The following is a 15,348-nucleotide window of genomic DNA, read 5'->3' on the forward strand; positions in this document are numbered from 1 at the left end:
ACAGGTCTCAGTGCGTGGCGCGAGGTGGTGGTGGGGGTGCTCAATGGCTGCCTGTTCCTCTGCAGGAGCAGCATGGTGCCTCTCAAACCAGCACGGTGCCTCTCAAACTGCTCTTTCACGCTGCGGCCAGAGTCTGAGTCATGAGGGATCTGGCCAATTCTCTGTTTCCTCCTTCCATATCCTGGTGGTGAATTTCCTGATCAGTGCATCTGCAAAGACAGCTTGTTTCTGTCACTGGAGCAGCTCAGATGAGTCTTCTTAAGCTCCTGGTCACATGTCTCCCTCTTGGTGAGCTCCACCACAGGCTGGCAGTAATGTTCTTTGTGGACTGAGGGGTCCTTGAGTTCTGGACCACAGCGGTTCCAGCTCACCTGGGTCAGCCCTGGAAACCGCCAGGCGGACAGCACGCTGTGCACCCAGCAGCAGGCCGACAAGCCTGTGCAGACGTCAGTGTCAGACATTTACACTCTAATCTTACATTCGATAAAAGGCTAAAATAGCCAGGCGTGGTGACGCACACTTGTAATCCCAGCATTTGGGAGGCTGAGACAGGAGGATCGCGGTTCATGGACAGCCTCAGCTACTTAGTGAAGCCCCTTGCAACTCCATGAGGCCCTGTTTCAAAATAAAGAATAAAAAATAGGGCTGGGGGTGCAGCTTGAAGGTAGAATTCCCCTGGCTTCCACCCCCAGTACCACAAAAAAAAAAAAAAAAAGAGGCTAAGATACATAAATGAAGTGTACAGAAAAAATTTTACAAACTAAGTCCACCCAAATCTTCAAAACTGGTTATTACTTTGACGTGGTGAAATTATAGGGGGATCTAAATCTTTTTCTTCTTCTTTTTTTTTTTTTTGCTTATTTGTATTATCCACTTTATTTCTAAAACTAAATACTTAATAGACACAAATAATGTGAGATTTAATGGATACATGATTATGATAGAACACTTAGTAAATATATCATTATTAAAGTAATATTTCCAAACAGAAAGTAAATTTCAAGAAATCATCAAAATTTCATTGAATAATATTTTTATGAAGACATAGGAAAAAAAAATCCCTGTTGCTACAGCTATCTAATAATGAACTATTACAGTAAGTTAGTTGGCTTTTAAAAATTATACAAGCAGTGGATTTGCATCCTCTACTTCTTTTAATGAAAAGCAGTATTCTAGGGGGGGGAAATCTATACGTTTGACATACTGCAATTTATAATAGTTCCTTCAACAGCGTAATCTGTTGGTTCCAATAAACAATCTGTTTTAGTGTTCTGGTCTCAGGAAATGTGTTGTTAACTTTTCAGAACAGATGTTATTAAAAAAAAAAAAGTTCTGCTTTTATTGACCTATATTAAGTATAAACTCAGTTGAGTCACTAAAGCCTCTTATGATCTTAATCCAAATAAAATCTCCTCACCCTAGTGTGGTCCATGCAACAAACTCCAAAAAACAGGCTGCAAATAGCTCAGTTGGCAAGAGAAACTCAAGGGAGACATATTACTCTTTCTTTATAAATTTGGTCTTACTTCCTCTCATAGAAAAAAAAAATCTTTAAATGACATTCACACCAGCCAACATTTGGCCCATTTCCTGGCCCAAGTGCCAAGGCTTCAGGCTGCTGCTACCCAGCTACCCCAGGGAGGAAGTCTGAGGATGCTCAGCACCTGGCTCCTCACTTACGCTACAGTTAATTACCCTTGGTAGATCACAGCCATAAACAAAAGAAGGGAAAGAAAGACTAGTTCTATATAAGTGATCACTGACTCCCAGAGAGTTCTCATTAGCTATGAATGAACTGCCCAAGATGTTAAAAGTTCCAAAGAAATCGATTGACAGATACCCGGGATTTTCTCAAAGGAAAACAACAACAACAACAACAAAAACCAAAACAACAAAATCCTGCTGACTCTTAAGACATGTGGATTCAGGTAATTAACTAAATAGGGAGGTAAAAGGTCAGATAAGTGGGTAGGGGTCACTCAAAGGGCGCTGCTTCTTTCAATGGTTATAAGCAGAAGAAAATAACTTTAATTCAGTTAGCTCATCCAGAAACCTGGGGTACGGAATATATAAAATCACCGGAAGGGAAACTGACTGCCTCGGGTCTTTTCCGTCCATGGGTGCAGGAGAGGCTGCAGCCCCCTCTTCCCTGGGCCTAGCCTGCAGTGTGGGCCTCTGTCGGCAGTTCACATCCCGCCCAGCTGCCCTCTCCTGCCGCCGCAGCAGCAACCAGCTCCGCCAGCTCTCGCCAGGTGCTTTCTCTCCACACCCACAGGGTCTGGGCCCCACACTGGCAACCAGTGAAACGCCTCCTTTGCTTATTTATTTATTTATTTTAGTAGACTAGGAGAAGAACCCAGAATTATTCTACCTCTGAGCTACCCTCTCAGCTCACTTTTTAATATTTATTTATTTTTGCAGCACTGGGGATGGAACCCAGGGGCATTCTACCTCTGAACTATACCCCCAGCCCTATTTTTTGTCTTTATTTTGAAACAGGGTCTCACTGAGTTGAAAAGGGCCTCACTGAATAGTAGCTGAGGCTATCTGCAAACACGATACTCCTGTCTCAGCCTACTAAATGCTGGGATTACAAGTGTGCGCCACCATGCACATCTTATTTTTTTTATTTTGAAACAGGGTCTCACTGAGTTGCAGAGGGCCTCACTAAATAGTAGCTGAGGCTGTCTGAGAACCACAATCCTCCCTGTCTCCGCCTCCCAAATGCTGGGATTACAAGGTGCTCCACCATGCCCAGCCTCCCTCACTTTTTCCAGGCGTGTCTAGACCACCTGCGCCCGAATCATCTGGCATACTGTCAAACTGTGGATCGCAGGGTCTTGTCTCATCCTCGGTGATCTCAATCCTAGGTGACAACGGCCAGGAATCATCCTTTTATCCAGCCTGCTGAGGGTCTTGTTAAATTGCTCAGGCTGTTCTCAAATTTGCACTTCTCCTGTCTCAGCTTCTCAAGTACTGGGATTACTGGCCTGCATCACCACACCAGGCTCAGTATATATTATTATTATTATTATTATTATTATTATTATTATTATTTATTTATTTATTTTGCGGTACTGTGGATGGAACCCAGGGGCAGTCTACCTCCGAACTACATCCCCAGCCCAATTTTTTTTTTTTTTTTTTTTTTTTTTTTGCAGTACTAGGGATGGAACTCAGGGGTGTTCTACCTCCAAGCTGCACCCCTAGCCCTATTTTTTTTTTTTTAATTCTTTATTTTGAAACAGGGTCCTACTGAGCTGCAAAGGGCCTCACTAAGTAGCTGAGGCTGTCCTCAAATCGTGATTTTCCTGTGTCAGCCTGCTGAATGCTGGGATACTAGCGTGCACCACCATGCCCGGCTTCAGTATATATTATTAAATGATTAATTTAACAAATGCTTGAGAGTTCTGACAGCCATGTTTTAAATATCAAACCCTGGAATACCAATTTGGATATTCAGCCATATAAACCACATAAAAGGGAAAACAACACAAGAATAGCCGGTACAGAGAAGAAAAAGATGTGCCCCCCCCAAAAAAAAAACCGCCCTTAAATCATTTTTCATACTTTTCTCTGTTACTAATAAAATAAACAAAGTGAGGATACACTTTAAAAAAAAATCAATGAATGATTGAAAGCCACTTATAGACAAAGAAGAGCAGACAATGATGATTATTTCCTGATTTAGCCACCAGTCAACACTGATTTTCTAATTGTCAAACGCAGGATCTGTCTAGCCAGGCTCCTTGGGAGACACCCAGCAACCAAGTGCGGCCACTTCCTGCGTGAGCTGGTTCGACTCCTTTGGCTTCCGTGTAGAACTTTTTCCTGTTTTCTTCCTTCTGACCTCTGATTTCTTTCCGGAATCTATTACAACCCTTAAAAGAGGCTACACCCCAAAGTGCTCTCCTTGGCTTTCTGCTGTGCTTGCTCTCTGGTAACTCCACTCACCACCATGGATTCACTGCCAACCTCACATGGCAGGCCCTGGCTCCTCCTGCCCACTGGCCTGCCCGCCAGATGGACCAGTGGCAATTCAAATTCTGCCTGCCCCAAATGGACCACCACCACCGCGCACCCAGGTCTCCATAACAGAAACCTGGAAGGTTTGGTGGCAAAATCAGATGCCCCTGGGGGCAACCGGGTATCATGTATTTTTTAATAAACATGAGTATAGCTCCTAACATGCATCAGGCAAGTAATCTGCAAATGTGAACTCATTCAATACTCAGAGCAACCCTACATGGTGAATGCTACTATTGTGCCTAGCCTACAGATGGATAAACTGAGGTTCAAAGAGATAACAGGAAGACAGGTGTGGTGCCACACAGCTGTAATCCTAGTTCTTGGGAGGCTGAGACAGGAGGATCACAGGTTTGAGGCCAGCCTCAGCAAGTTATCGAGGTCTCTCTGTAACTTAGCAAGAGCCTATTTCAAAATAAAAATAAAATAGGGCTGGGACTATAGCTTGGAGGCAGAATACCTTTGGGTTCAATCCCTAGTACCGGAAGAAAAATAGACACACATACATACACACACACACATATGCATATATGTGTATATATATGTGTGTGTGTATGTGTGTGTACATGTATATATATTCCCCATACAGAGAGAAACAAAGAGAATTATCCTATTTCTATTTTAAAAAATTCCTATGTGTATATAGAGGGAAAGAAGGCTATATTTCAAGCAGGCATTTTATAGAAAGGGGACTTTCTCAGTTTAAGATATACACTTCCAAATTATTTGGAATTTATTATAAGCCTATACTTTTTTGTGTGCGTGGTGCTAGGGATGGAACCCAGGGGTATTCTACTTATGAACTACTCCCCCGGTCCTATTTTTTAATTCTTTATTTTGAAACAGGATGTAAGTTGCAGAGGACCTAAGTAGCCTGGGCTGGCTCTGAACCTGCGGTCCTTCCTGTCTCCGCCTCCCAAGTACTGGGATTAAAAGCGTGCGCCAACATGCCCGGCTAAGCTTACACTTTTTTTATACAGCAATTGAGACACTTAAGAGATAACAAAATACAACAAGACCTTCTCTGTCTAAAGAACTTTCCAGGACCTTCTACTGCTGTGGTATGACAGCCAGCTGTCAACAGGAGTCCTGCCTAACTCTCGAGGCTCAACAGACGCCTCTCCTGCCTGATGCTCCTGCTGCACCGCGTCACCCGGTTCCACTGCGGTTCTGCAAACCTGCCAGGTACCGCTGCCTCCGCCAGGGCTTCTCCCGGCAGTTATGATTCCCTTCCTCGTCTTCCTGGCCACCACTCGCTCATTTACCACACACCCCTGTACAGCCAGAAACAATCCCAAGGAAAATAAACACACAGTAAAAAAATCAAGCATTAACCTGCAACTACCTGGAAACTAACCTTTCAGTGCCTCTGTGCATCAGACATGCTGTTGAATGGAAAGAGCAAAAAAACCTGGCATTTTTGCATTATGTGATTTAATAGCACTGGGATCTAATTCCTAAATGATTTGCTATCATTTCTACTTTACGGATGTATACATTGTCTCAGTAAGGTTAAGAAACTGCTCAGAATCTTCCTGGCTAGAAAATGTCCTAGCCAGGATCTGAATTCGAGACCAGAGCCAAGGGCAGGCTCAGAGGAGAGGCCGGGGACATGTGCGGTGGGGGCAAGGAAGGGCTGCCTCAATCATGGCCTGGGGGCAGGGCAAGGGAATGAGGGATGTTTCTGAGGAAGGTCTGACCACTCCAGATTACAAAGCGCCTTTAAGACCAGGAAGAGATGAAACAGGAGGCAATACGAAGAAACGGTGGACTCTTCTACAGGTCAGGAAACTTGAAAGCAGTATTTAGGGAGAGTCAGCCTGGCAGCTCTGCAGAGCATAGTCTGCAGTGGGGGTGAACGAAGGCCGAGAGGACAGTTCGGAGCTGCGGCAAAAAACAACGGCCTCCTGTGTTTTGGACCTTAACTAAGTCGGCGATTTCGGAAACGAGGATGAGAATCAATTCTTACAGGCATTACAAATGATGTTTGACCAGAGATGCCGGGGACAGTGGAGAGCAAAGGGTTAAGATCAGCCTAAGGGGTCTTGTGTGGAAGGAGCAGAGAACACTGCTGTTACTGACAGAAGTGCTATGATAAGGAAGACTAACGTGCAGGACACGCGTGTGAAGTGAGGGTGCTTACACAGACGATTCCGCTGTCGACAGGGGCCTCCTCTGCTGTCTACAGACTGCGCAGCCTCACTTCCTGGGTGACCACAACTTATCTCTAGCTGTCCTTAACACGTCAACATCATGGCCCTCAGACCACTTGTGTAAACGACAAAAGACTGACTTCTTTAGAATGTGCCGATTTCTTGCTTAGCTAGCACAAGGGGTGAAGACGTTTCCAGGGATAATTTGCAGAATCGGTCCTGCTAAGCACTGCATAGTATAAGCCTTCGTAAGAGTCTTTAGCTCCTGTACTAAACCATTATCTCTATATATTACTTCTCCAGAAAGGACAGTCTTCAAGTGATGTTGGTCAGAAAAGAAAACAACTGTCTACTTTACCACCTTTTACTCTGGATTTTCAGACTCAACTCCTATTAAAGGCAAATAAATAAAGGCAGTACTTCCCTGGTCCTTCTCTTTTCAAAAGCCTCCCTGAGTTCCTGTGAGCCATATCTTGGAAGTAAAATGCCCCTGGACTCAATTCCCTATACACTTGCACATGTGTGTGCACACGCATACACACACACACACACACACACACACACACACACACACACAGAGTAGAATGTCCCTGGGTTCAATTCCCTATACACTTGTACATGTGTGTGCACACACACGCATACACACACACACACGCACACACACATACAGTAGAATGTCCCTGGGTTCAATTCCCTATAAACTTGTACATGTGTGTGCACACGCACGCATACGCACACACACACGCACACACACACACATACAGTAGAATGTCCCTGGGTTCAATTCCCTACACACACACACAAACACACACACACACAATTCCCTATTGACACACAGACACACACACAGACACACACACACACACACTAGAATGTCCCTGGGTTCAATTCCCTATACACTTGCACATGTGTGTGTACACGCACGCATACACACACACACACACGCACACACATACAGTAGAATTCCCTGGGTTCAATTCCCCACACACACACACACACACACACACACACAGTAGAATAGTAGAATGCCCCTGGGTTCAATTCCCTATTCTCTCTCACACACACACACACACACACACACACACACACACACACACACACACAGTAGAATGCCCCTGGGTTCAATTCCCTATTCACACACACACACACACACACACACACACACACACACACACACAGTAGAATGCCCCTGGGTTCAATTCCCTACACACACACACACACACACACACACACAGTAGTATGTACACACACACACACACACACACACACACCCCTTCCACCTCATCAATTCACTTAACTCTCTAACATTATCACTTTCTGTCCTCAAAGAGTACCTGGTTTAATCTTTTCATTCACTCAGATTCTTTATTCTCATCAGGAAAGAAAAAAAAATAGGTCTTCTGAAGTTTGCAGAATGACTCAGAACAAACTTTCTACACAGGGTTTAACAAATCAGTTATATATACGTTCAGCTATGAGATGAGATACTAATACTCTGCCTGATTCACAGAGAGGCTGGTCACATCCTAATGACATAATTATGTGTTAGTACCCAACTGTATGCAATCAAACCTGCCACAGGGTGCTAGAATTAGCCTTACAAAAAACTCTGGCTCCCACCTCCTTTCAGCAAAGCAGTCTGTGTCCCAGTACACATGGGACAACCCCAGAGGACCTATAAGAAGCAAGACACAGAAACGAGCTGGGAGTCCTGGTGGCCATCATGGCTTCCTACCAACACTGGCACCTTATCCTAGAACTCCAGTCCACGTTTCTGCAGTACTATAGTGGGAAGAACACTAAAGACAAGGAAACAAGCTAGAGAAGCATCCCACTTTCATTTTAAGTAACAGTGAGACTATAGTTTTAGTCTCATACCCAAAGATTGGGACTATCTGCAATTCTGCATATAGTATTTGATTCTGAATCCTTATTAAACTGAAGTAAAGAAAAACAGGCAGCGAGGATTATTTGGCAGGTATGATGATGAAAATTAGCTTTTGTTTAACTAAAAATCAAGTTCTAAGCGAGCATCTAGATCAGAAAAGGTACCTGCCTGTGAGCTTGATTTTGGACAGGCGAGCCAAAATTCCCGGCAAGTCATCCACACGCAGCTTCATCTCCTTCCACTGCTTCTCTTCCCTCGTCTCTTTCTCCACATCGACTGGACTTTCAATTATGGCGGCCGACTCCAATTCTATCAGCTTCTTTTCGTTTGGTTTTCTGGACAAAGACAGGCTGGGCGGGGAAAGAGACCTCATCTCGTATATTTCCGCTCTGGCTTGACTGGAAGATGTTTTTTCAAGGAAAGGCGATGCTACTGGTTCTGGCTTCGGTTTTACTTGCTGGCTAAGGCTTCTACTCAGCTGTGTGACATACTAAACCAAAAGCAAAACCGAACAAACGAAAAACACGTTACTCTAAAACCAAGGCCTTCAATGCTTTCAAGTCGCGGTCTAGCAACATCTTCCATTAGTCTAACTTTTATGGTACTTGAAAGCTTTTCCTTCAACTTTAATATCCGCTAATTCAATATTTACTTACAGGGCGTTTGCGACATGGAAATCACTTCACTAAGAGACACAAGGAGTAAAATGAATGCCTTTGCAATGGTTCTCAGATTCGGTGGTTTAGAAAATCCGAGGAACACAAGTTCCTTGAAAGAAAAATATATCTCTCAAATCATCATCCTGGGGGCTTAACATGTAAAATATAGTGAAAACGTTGTCTGTAATTAAGAGCTGAGGTCAGTCCGTGGACTTTCTACGTCCTTAGGTAAAGAGTGCTGAGGGGACCTTGGCGGTGGGGCACAACCCAAGGCTAATGCTGTTACTGCAGTGTGGGGTAAGGACAGAGTACAAGTTTTAGAGTCAGTCTCTACCACTTAATAGCAATAAATTAAATAGCTACTACCAGCAATGTGAGATGCTTTATGTATCTTATTTAATCTTCTAGACAACTGCTGAAAAGAACCATTAATAATGATCGGTAGATCATTATTAATATCCCTCTGTCTCTCATTTACAGAAGAGAAAACTAAGCCTCTGAAATTGATAAGACCAGGAGTTACTCACTACTTATGGGTAGGTGGCCCTGGGATGTACGATCACTTAAGCTTGTAACTAGCTAAGTGTCTTTTTCAAGACAGCACAAAGATTTGAAATTATGAACACCAGGCTTGGATATGAAATACAAACTGATAAATTCAGAGTTCTGCTTACATAAAAGGCATTACACATAGTTGACTTTCTCTTCTAAATAGCCATTACTCTTAATCCTCAACTTAAAAAGTTTAGACATTAGTAGAAATCTAAATTTCATATACACACATTGAATTTGCATAAAATCTTAGGTTAATTTTAGGCTTTAATTTAAAGTGGGCATTTTAAGTTTAAAAAAAATGAGAAAGGCCGCCGGGCGTGGTGGCGCACGCTTGTAATCCCCGCGCTTGGGAGGCGGAGACTGGAGGATTGCGCGGGTTCGAAGCCAGCCTCGCTGGCTTAGGAGACCCTGTTTCCAAATAAAAAAGGACATTAGACTATGAATTTACTATTCTTTCATGTTGGCACTCTATGTTTGTAGCTACTATCACCATTCTTTGACCCTTCTCTATGTCGAAAATGGCAAATGCCTTCACCAGTAATTAAGAAAATCGTGTTGTCCACAAGATCATGGAGCCCACACTGATAAAGGTCTACAAGGGGACCGAGATACATTATTAATGCTCATAAAGCAATGCCCAGCAAAAACCAAAACACGCAGTTTGTTTGAGTCTACCCAGAAGTGCATGTGTTAAAAAGACTTCTAAATGCACTGCTGATTTAAGAAAATAAGAGGGTCACACTATTGAAACAATTATTTCTCTATTACTGACGTATTTAGAAAACTTCAAAGAATATAAAAAGATGTATCATAAAAGTTCAGCTTTTCCTAATTTGAGCCTAGTGCAAATATGCCAGAAGTTTTCCATCTTTCTCCAAACTTAATCAATAAGGTCAAGATCATACTTTTAACCTCAAACGCGGCAGAGTTACTCTGGTTTCAGTTAAGAATAATCAAAACAAGAGATTAAAGTTTTGGATAAACTTAAGAGGACACTAAATAAAAGTCTTTTTCAAAAAGGACTTCTAAAACTTTTTGGAGAATAGGAATTTCCGAAGTCCCCTCACAGACAAGAAAGCACAGACAAGAAAGCACAGACAAGAAGCAATGGGGTAAGGATGGTCTTCCGCACACACCATGCGTTTGAGGAAGCTGAAGTGCTGGAATGTAATCCACTGCTTACTGACATTCCTGAAGAGGTGCATGAACCTGTGAGGGGATTCCTGTACAGCTCTTCTTTCGAGATACCAGCCACATCCTCCTACCCAACCTAGAAGAGAGAGAGAGAAGAGGAAGAAATGTTAAAGTGATGAATGCTTCTCGCCAAGTGACTTTTCCTACCCAGGAGCAAAGCCAGCCACGTTAGGTGCCTCGCGGTGTGATAGGTCAGAGCTAAGGGCTAATCCAGACAAAATTTATCGGCCCTACTCACTGCGGACTTTTAAGGAGAATTTTCATGATTTTTCAGCAGAGCTCAGGAATTTTTCACCTTTAGACAACGATGCTTTCATTATATTAAGTACTGAACCGATCACACTATAACTTTCTTCTTTTTAAGAAGAAAATATAAAACAACCAATTCAGTCACTTTTTAAAAAGTAGCAAACAAAAAGTGTAATATTTCTCAGTAAATGATAATAAGTTGAAATAGATACATTTCTGGCTAATAATCAGGTCATGTAGGGTAAGACGGCTAAAGGGAAGCAGAATAATTCACAATGGAGTAGGACTCTACCATTCGAAGCTATTTTTGCTGTATGCAAATTTGGCTTTAATCATTCTACGATACCTTCAATCACATCAACAACTCTTAACACTTCTGCCACAGGCCTCATCCTATTCAACTTTTGTTTTTTGGTGGTGGTACTGGGCGTGGAACCCAGGGGCTTTCTACCTCTGGGCTATATTCCCAGACCAATTTTTTTATATTTATTTGGAAACAGGGTTTCACTAAGTTGCTGTGAGCCTCACTAAGTAGCTGAAGCTAGCTTCAAACCTGTGTGATCCTCCTGTCTCGGCCTCCCAAGTACTGGGATTACAAGCGTGCGCCACCATACCCGGCTTCCTATTCAAGTTTTTGACAATCTGTACAACACTACAGTTTCTCCCTTTCTTTTTAACAGTCTCAGTTGAGTGCAGTGGCACACACCTGTAACCCTAATACTTGGAAGGACCTGAAGTTCCAGACCAGCCTCAGCAACTTAGGGAGACCTTATTTCAAAATTAAAAATTAAAAAGGCTAGGGCTGTAGTTTGGAGGTAGAACTCCCTTAGTTCCATTCCCAATACTACTACTACTACTACTACTACTACTACTACTATTATTATTATTATTATTATCTTAAAAGGTTTCCCTGATACCAGTTTCTTTGTTCTCTGCTTTCTGCTTCTCAGTTTCCTTCTCTTTCTGTGTCTGTCATTTTAAGGAAGTTTTGTTCCCACCATTCTGAACACTAAATATGGTTTCTGAACAAATAGGAAATTGTTCATCTTCAGCCCATTTCTAGATGCCTATACACATCTGCTCCTGGTAGCTCCATGAGGACCGATAGCAATGTCTTTAAGAACACTTCAATCTCACCCTTTACTACTACTGCCAAGAAAACCATTACCTGCCCAAGACTTCAGGATCACATTGAAGTCTTCCTTTATCACCTAACAATCACTAAGTGCAGTCAACTCTGAAACATAAGCTAAATACACTCGCTTCTTTCTACTCCTCCTGATACGGATCATAATAATCCTACATGTGCACCACAGTAATGACAGTGGGAGCCAAGTCAATTGTACTGCCCTCAGTAATTTCCTTTCTTTTCCAACCCATATTTTATAAAACCAACAGTTTTTCTTCCTGAAGCTCAGGAGACACACTACTCACCCAAACATGTACACACAACTGACCAAAGCAACAATGTCTCGAAACCTTCCACTAAACACACCACACACTTCACCATCTGTCCAACTTTGTTTATGTTGTCTCTTTACTTGCTATCCATTCTCTGGAGAATGGCTGGAGAGCTGGCATAGCCTTCCTGGACTGTGGGAAGAACTATCACTGCCCCATGAAATACATGGCCACTATCTTAGACTTGGAGAGAACTCACCTTTTCACTGAAATCATATTCTCAAACTATGGTTAATTATGACATACTTGTTTCCACGCACATTAATATAAGCTCTGTTGTGGAACCACCTTGAAAAATATCTTTCAGGATGAAGTGGGTCAAACTGAGATTTTTATAGAAAAGTAGTAAGAAGACAAAACAGCTAGGAAACTATATTTGTAATTGATGAAAACACTTTCTTTTGCCAAAACATGTCACACTTCTATGAATCAGTACCTAGAAGATGAAAGATACTACAGTCTTAGATAAGCTAATATAAGTTTTATTTATTTATTTGTGGTACTGGGGTTTCTGGAAGCCCTTCTACCTCTGGGCTACACTCACAGACCTATTTTTTATATTTTTATTTGGAAACAGGGTCTCTTAAGCCAGCGAGGCTGGCTTCGAACCGGCGCGATCCTCCTGTCTTCGCCTCCCAAGTACGGGGATTACAAGCGTGCACCACCACGCCCGGCTAATATAAGTTTTAAATGGACAAGGTTTATAATGGATAGATTTAAAATCTGGAGACATGCAACTATAATCACTATTTGCCATCAGCACTGGATTGTGTTAGCGCGACTTTTAAAATCAGGTAAGGTGAAAAAGAGCTGAAAGGTCCTGGCATGTATTTAATGGCTGTAAAAGACTCTGTCCTTTTATAAATGAAACCAGACATAATGGCTAGATTTTAGATATGTAAAATAGTCCTACTTTAGCTTCTCTGCCACCTCTTTCCATGAAGCTAAGTTGATCTTCCAAGTGGATCATAGTGAGTCATACAAACCACTTACTATTAGACTTTTTGGTGGTATGTTCACAGTTTTGGTAAATAAGCTATTAATTCCTTTTATATCACCATTGTAAAGCACTGTCTTTCAAATGGAACTGGAGGATTCTGGGCAGTGACGTGGAATAGTCCTAGAGAAGGCTAAAAATAATACAGAAGAGAAAGGCAGAAAAACAGCTAGTCTGAGGTCTGCCCCCTGGACAAGACTCCATACAGGGAGAGAATCCAAGCACTAAGGGGGAGGGGTGACTCTGAGATGAGTACCTAGTCAGGCTCAAAGCACACTCACAATCAGCGATGATAAAACTTAACAAAGACATTTTTCAAAATAGAACCATAGTCCTCTTAAAAACAAAATTTCATTATGGAAAACTGCAGTTATATGCAAAAGCAAAAGAGAAAAGCCCAGCTTATATCTCAGCTTCAATAATCACAAACTGTGTCCAACCTTGTTTTATCTATACATCCTTCTGCCTCATTTTATGAGCCAAAAAGGACCTTTGAGATCATCTAGTTCTACTAACTCGTTTTATAGACGAGTAAACTCAATGCCAGAAACGTCAAATGATTTGACCACACAGATCAGAAGAGACGCATAAAGTAACATTTGGAAAAGGAAGAAAAGAATTGAATTGAGTCACAGTGATCAACACCATTAGACACTGCACATAGCTTGTGCATGGGGGTAGGTGGGGCCTGAAAGTTTCTGGGTGAAACCAAACATCAGCCTTGGCTTCTACTATCTGGTCTCTAATAGAGACCACTGGCAACACATTCCCTGCTCAGCCCTTAGTACTCATCCTGAAATACCTGGGACAAATCAGTTCCCAATCTCTTCTCCATCAGGGCAAATTTCATTCATTCACAAATGATTACGTAGCAACAGCGATGTGCACAAAGTACTATTCCAAGAACTGGGTGACCCAGAGGAACTGGCACTATCCTTAACTTTCCACCTTTATTTTAAAATTTTACGTGGTAGTTGAGAGGAACAGATGACAAATCTATCTATATTTATCTGTAAACAGGTCTACCTGTATCTCTACATATATATGTCAACAAACACAGATGGTGTACACCAGGAAGAAGATGATCTGAGAAGAGAGGGGCAGGAACGGGGCCCCTAGTTTAAATAGGGTGGTTAGTTTAGGGCTCCCTAAAACGATGGCATTGGAGAAGAGCCTTGGTCAAGAGCCAGGAAGAAGCATTCAAGCTTCAGCATCGTTTGTAATAGAATTATCCAAAGGACCACACTGGAGGTTAAAAGCTAAAAGTCTGAAGGGGCCAACGCCCGCAGCCTGCAGGTGTCATCATTATCCAGTGACCATCCCGATCCTATCTACTGCAACAAGTTTCTGCGAGGGAGCACAGCGCTTCCCGGTCATCCCAAGCCAGTGGCTAGGAACCGAGGCTCTGATGAGCCCAAAGGTTTGCGGATCTCTTAACTCTCCTCTGCCCCGAGAGCTGCAGCAGCACACATGCGGGTCAGCCAGTGTAGACCACTGGAGCCACCGTGCAGGACTGGCTCACGGCTGCGTGGCCTCGGCACTCCAGGCTACTCCAAGGTCACTTCCCCCTCGCCGTGGACCAGCCGACCTCGCCAAGGGCTCCCAAGGTTGCAGCCGTCCGGAACCACATCCTGGAGCGCGGCAAGAAGGGGAAATTCCCCCAAGATGGTGCCAGAGGCGGGTACAGTACCTGTGAGGAGCCGTGAGGAGACAGCGTGCGGGGACGCGGCCATCACGCTCGAGTCCGGCCGCTCCCCGGGAGCCCGGTGCCCCGCTCTCCTCACCGTCCGCTGGGCGCCGCCATCTTGCTCGCCCGCCCCCGGCGGAGGCGGGACTTCCTGTGCGTCACTTCCGGCGGCGGCGGGAGCCGCACCAGGTTCGCAGGTGTCCGGGACTGACCCAGCTGGGCTGAAGGGTCTGGGGTCCCAGGTGCCTTCGGAAAACCGGAGAAGCGAGATGGAGCGACGTGGTCTTGACGAAGAAACCGCGGCCCCGCGCCTCCTGGTGCCAGAAATTGCCAGGGTTCCTCGGGCTCGCCATCCCCATGGGCGTAAAGTTTGGAGGGGAGGACGCTCAGCCAGCGCCCGGGGCAGCGGTGCCTGCGGCGGCGCCTCCACAGCCCGGCTAGTTACGGCTTCACCGCGTTCGCTGTCGCGTGAGAGCCCC

General features: G+C 43.8%; 1 protein-coding gene across 1 annotated transcript in view; it reads right to left on the reverse strand.

Annotated features, from left to right (window-relative positions):
- COX10 (cytochrome c oxidase assembly factor heme A:farnesyltransferase COX10) overlaps positions 1–14,915 on the reverse strand; it is a gene marked incomplete at both ends in the record, with an annotated part of 126,498 nt that extends 111,583 nt beyond the window's left edge. The window contains 3 exons of the mRNA XM_080713937.1: positions 8,236–8,557; positions 10,418–10,551; positions 14,873–14,915. Of these exons, the coding sequence (XP_080570063.1) occupies positions 8,236–8,557; positions 10,418–10,551; positions 14,873–14,915 (499 nt within the window). The remainder of the gene's footprint in view (positions 1–8,235; positions 8,558–10,417; positions 10,552–14,872) is intronic.
- Positions 14,916–15,348: the final 433 nt, after the last annotated feature.

This window comes from Muscardinus avellanarius, assembly GCF_963383645.1.
Source record: "Muscardinus avellanarius genome assembly, chromosome: 16".
Lineage (NCBI taxonomy): Eukaryota > Metazoa > Chordata > Mammalia > Rodentia > Gliridae > Muscardinus > Muscardinus avellanarius.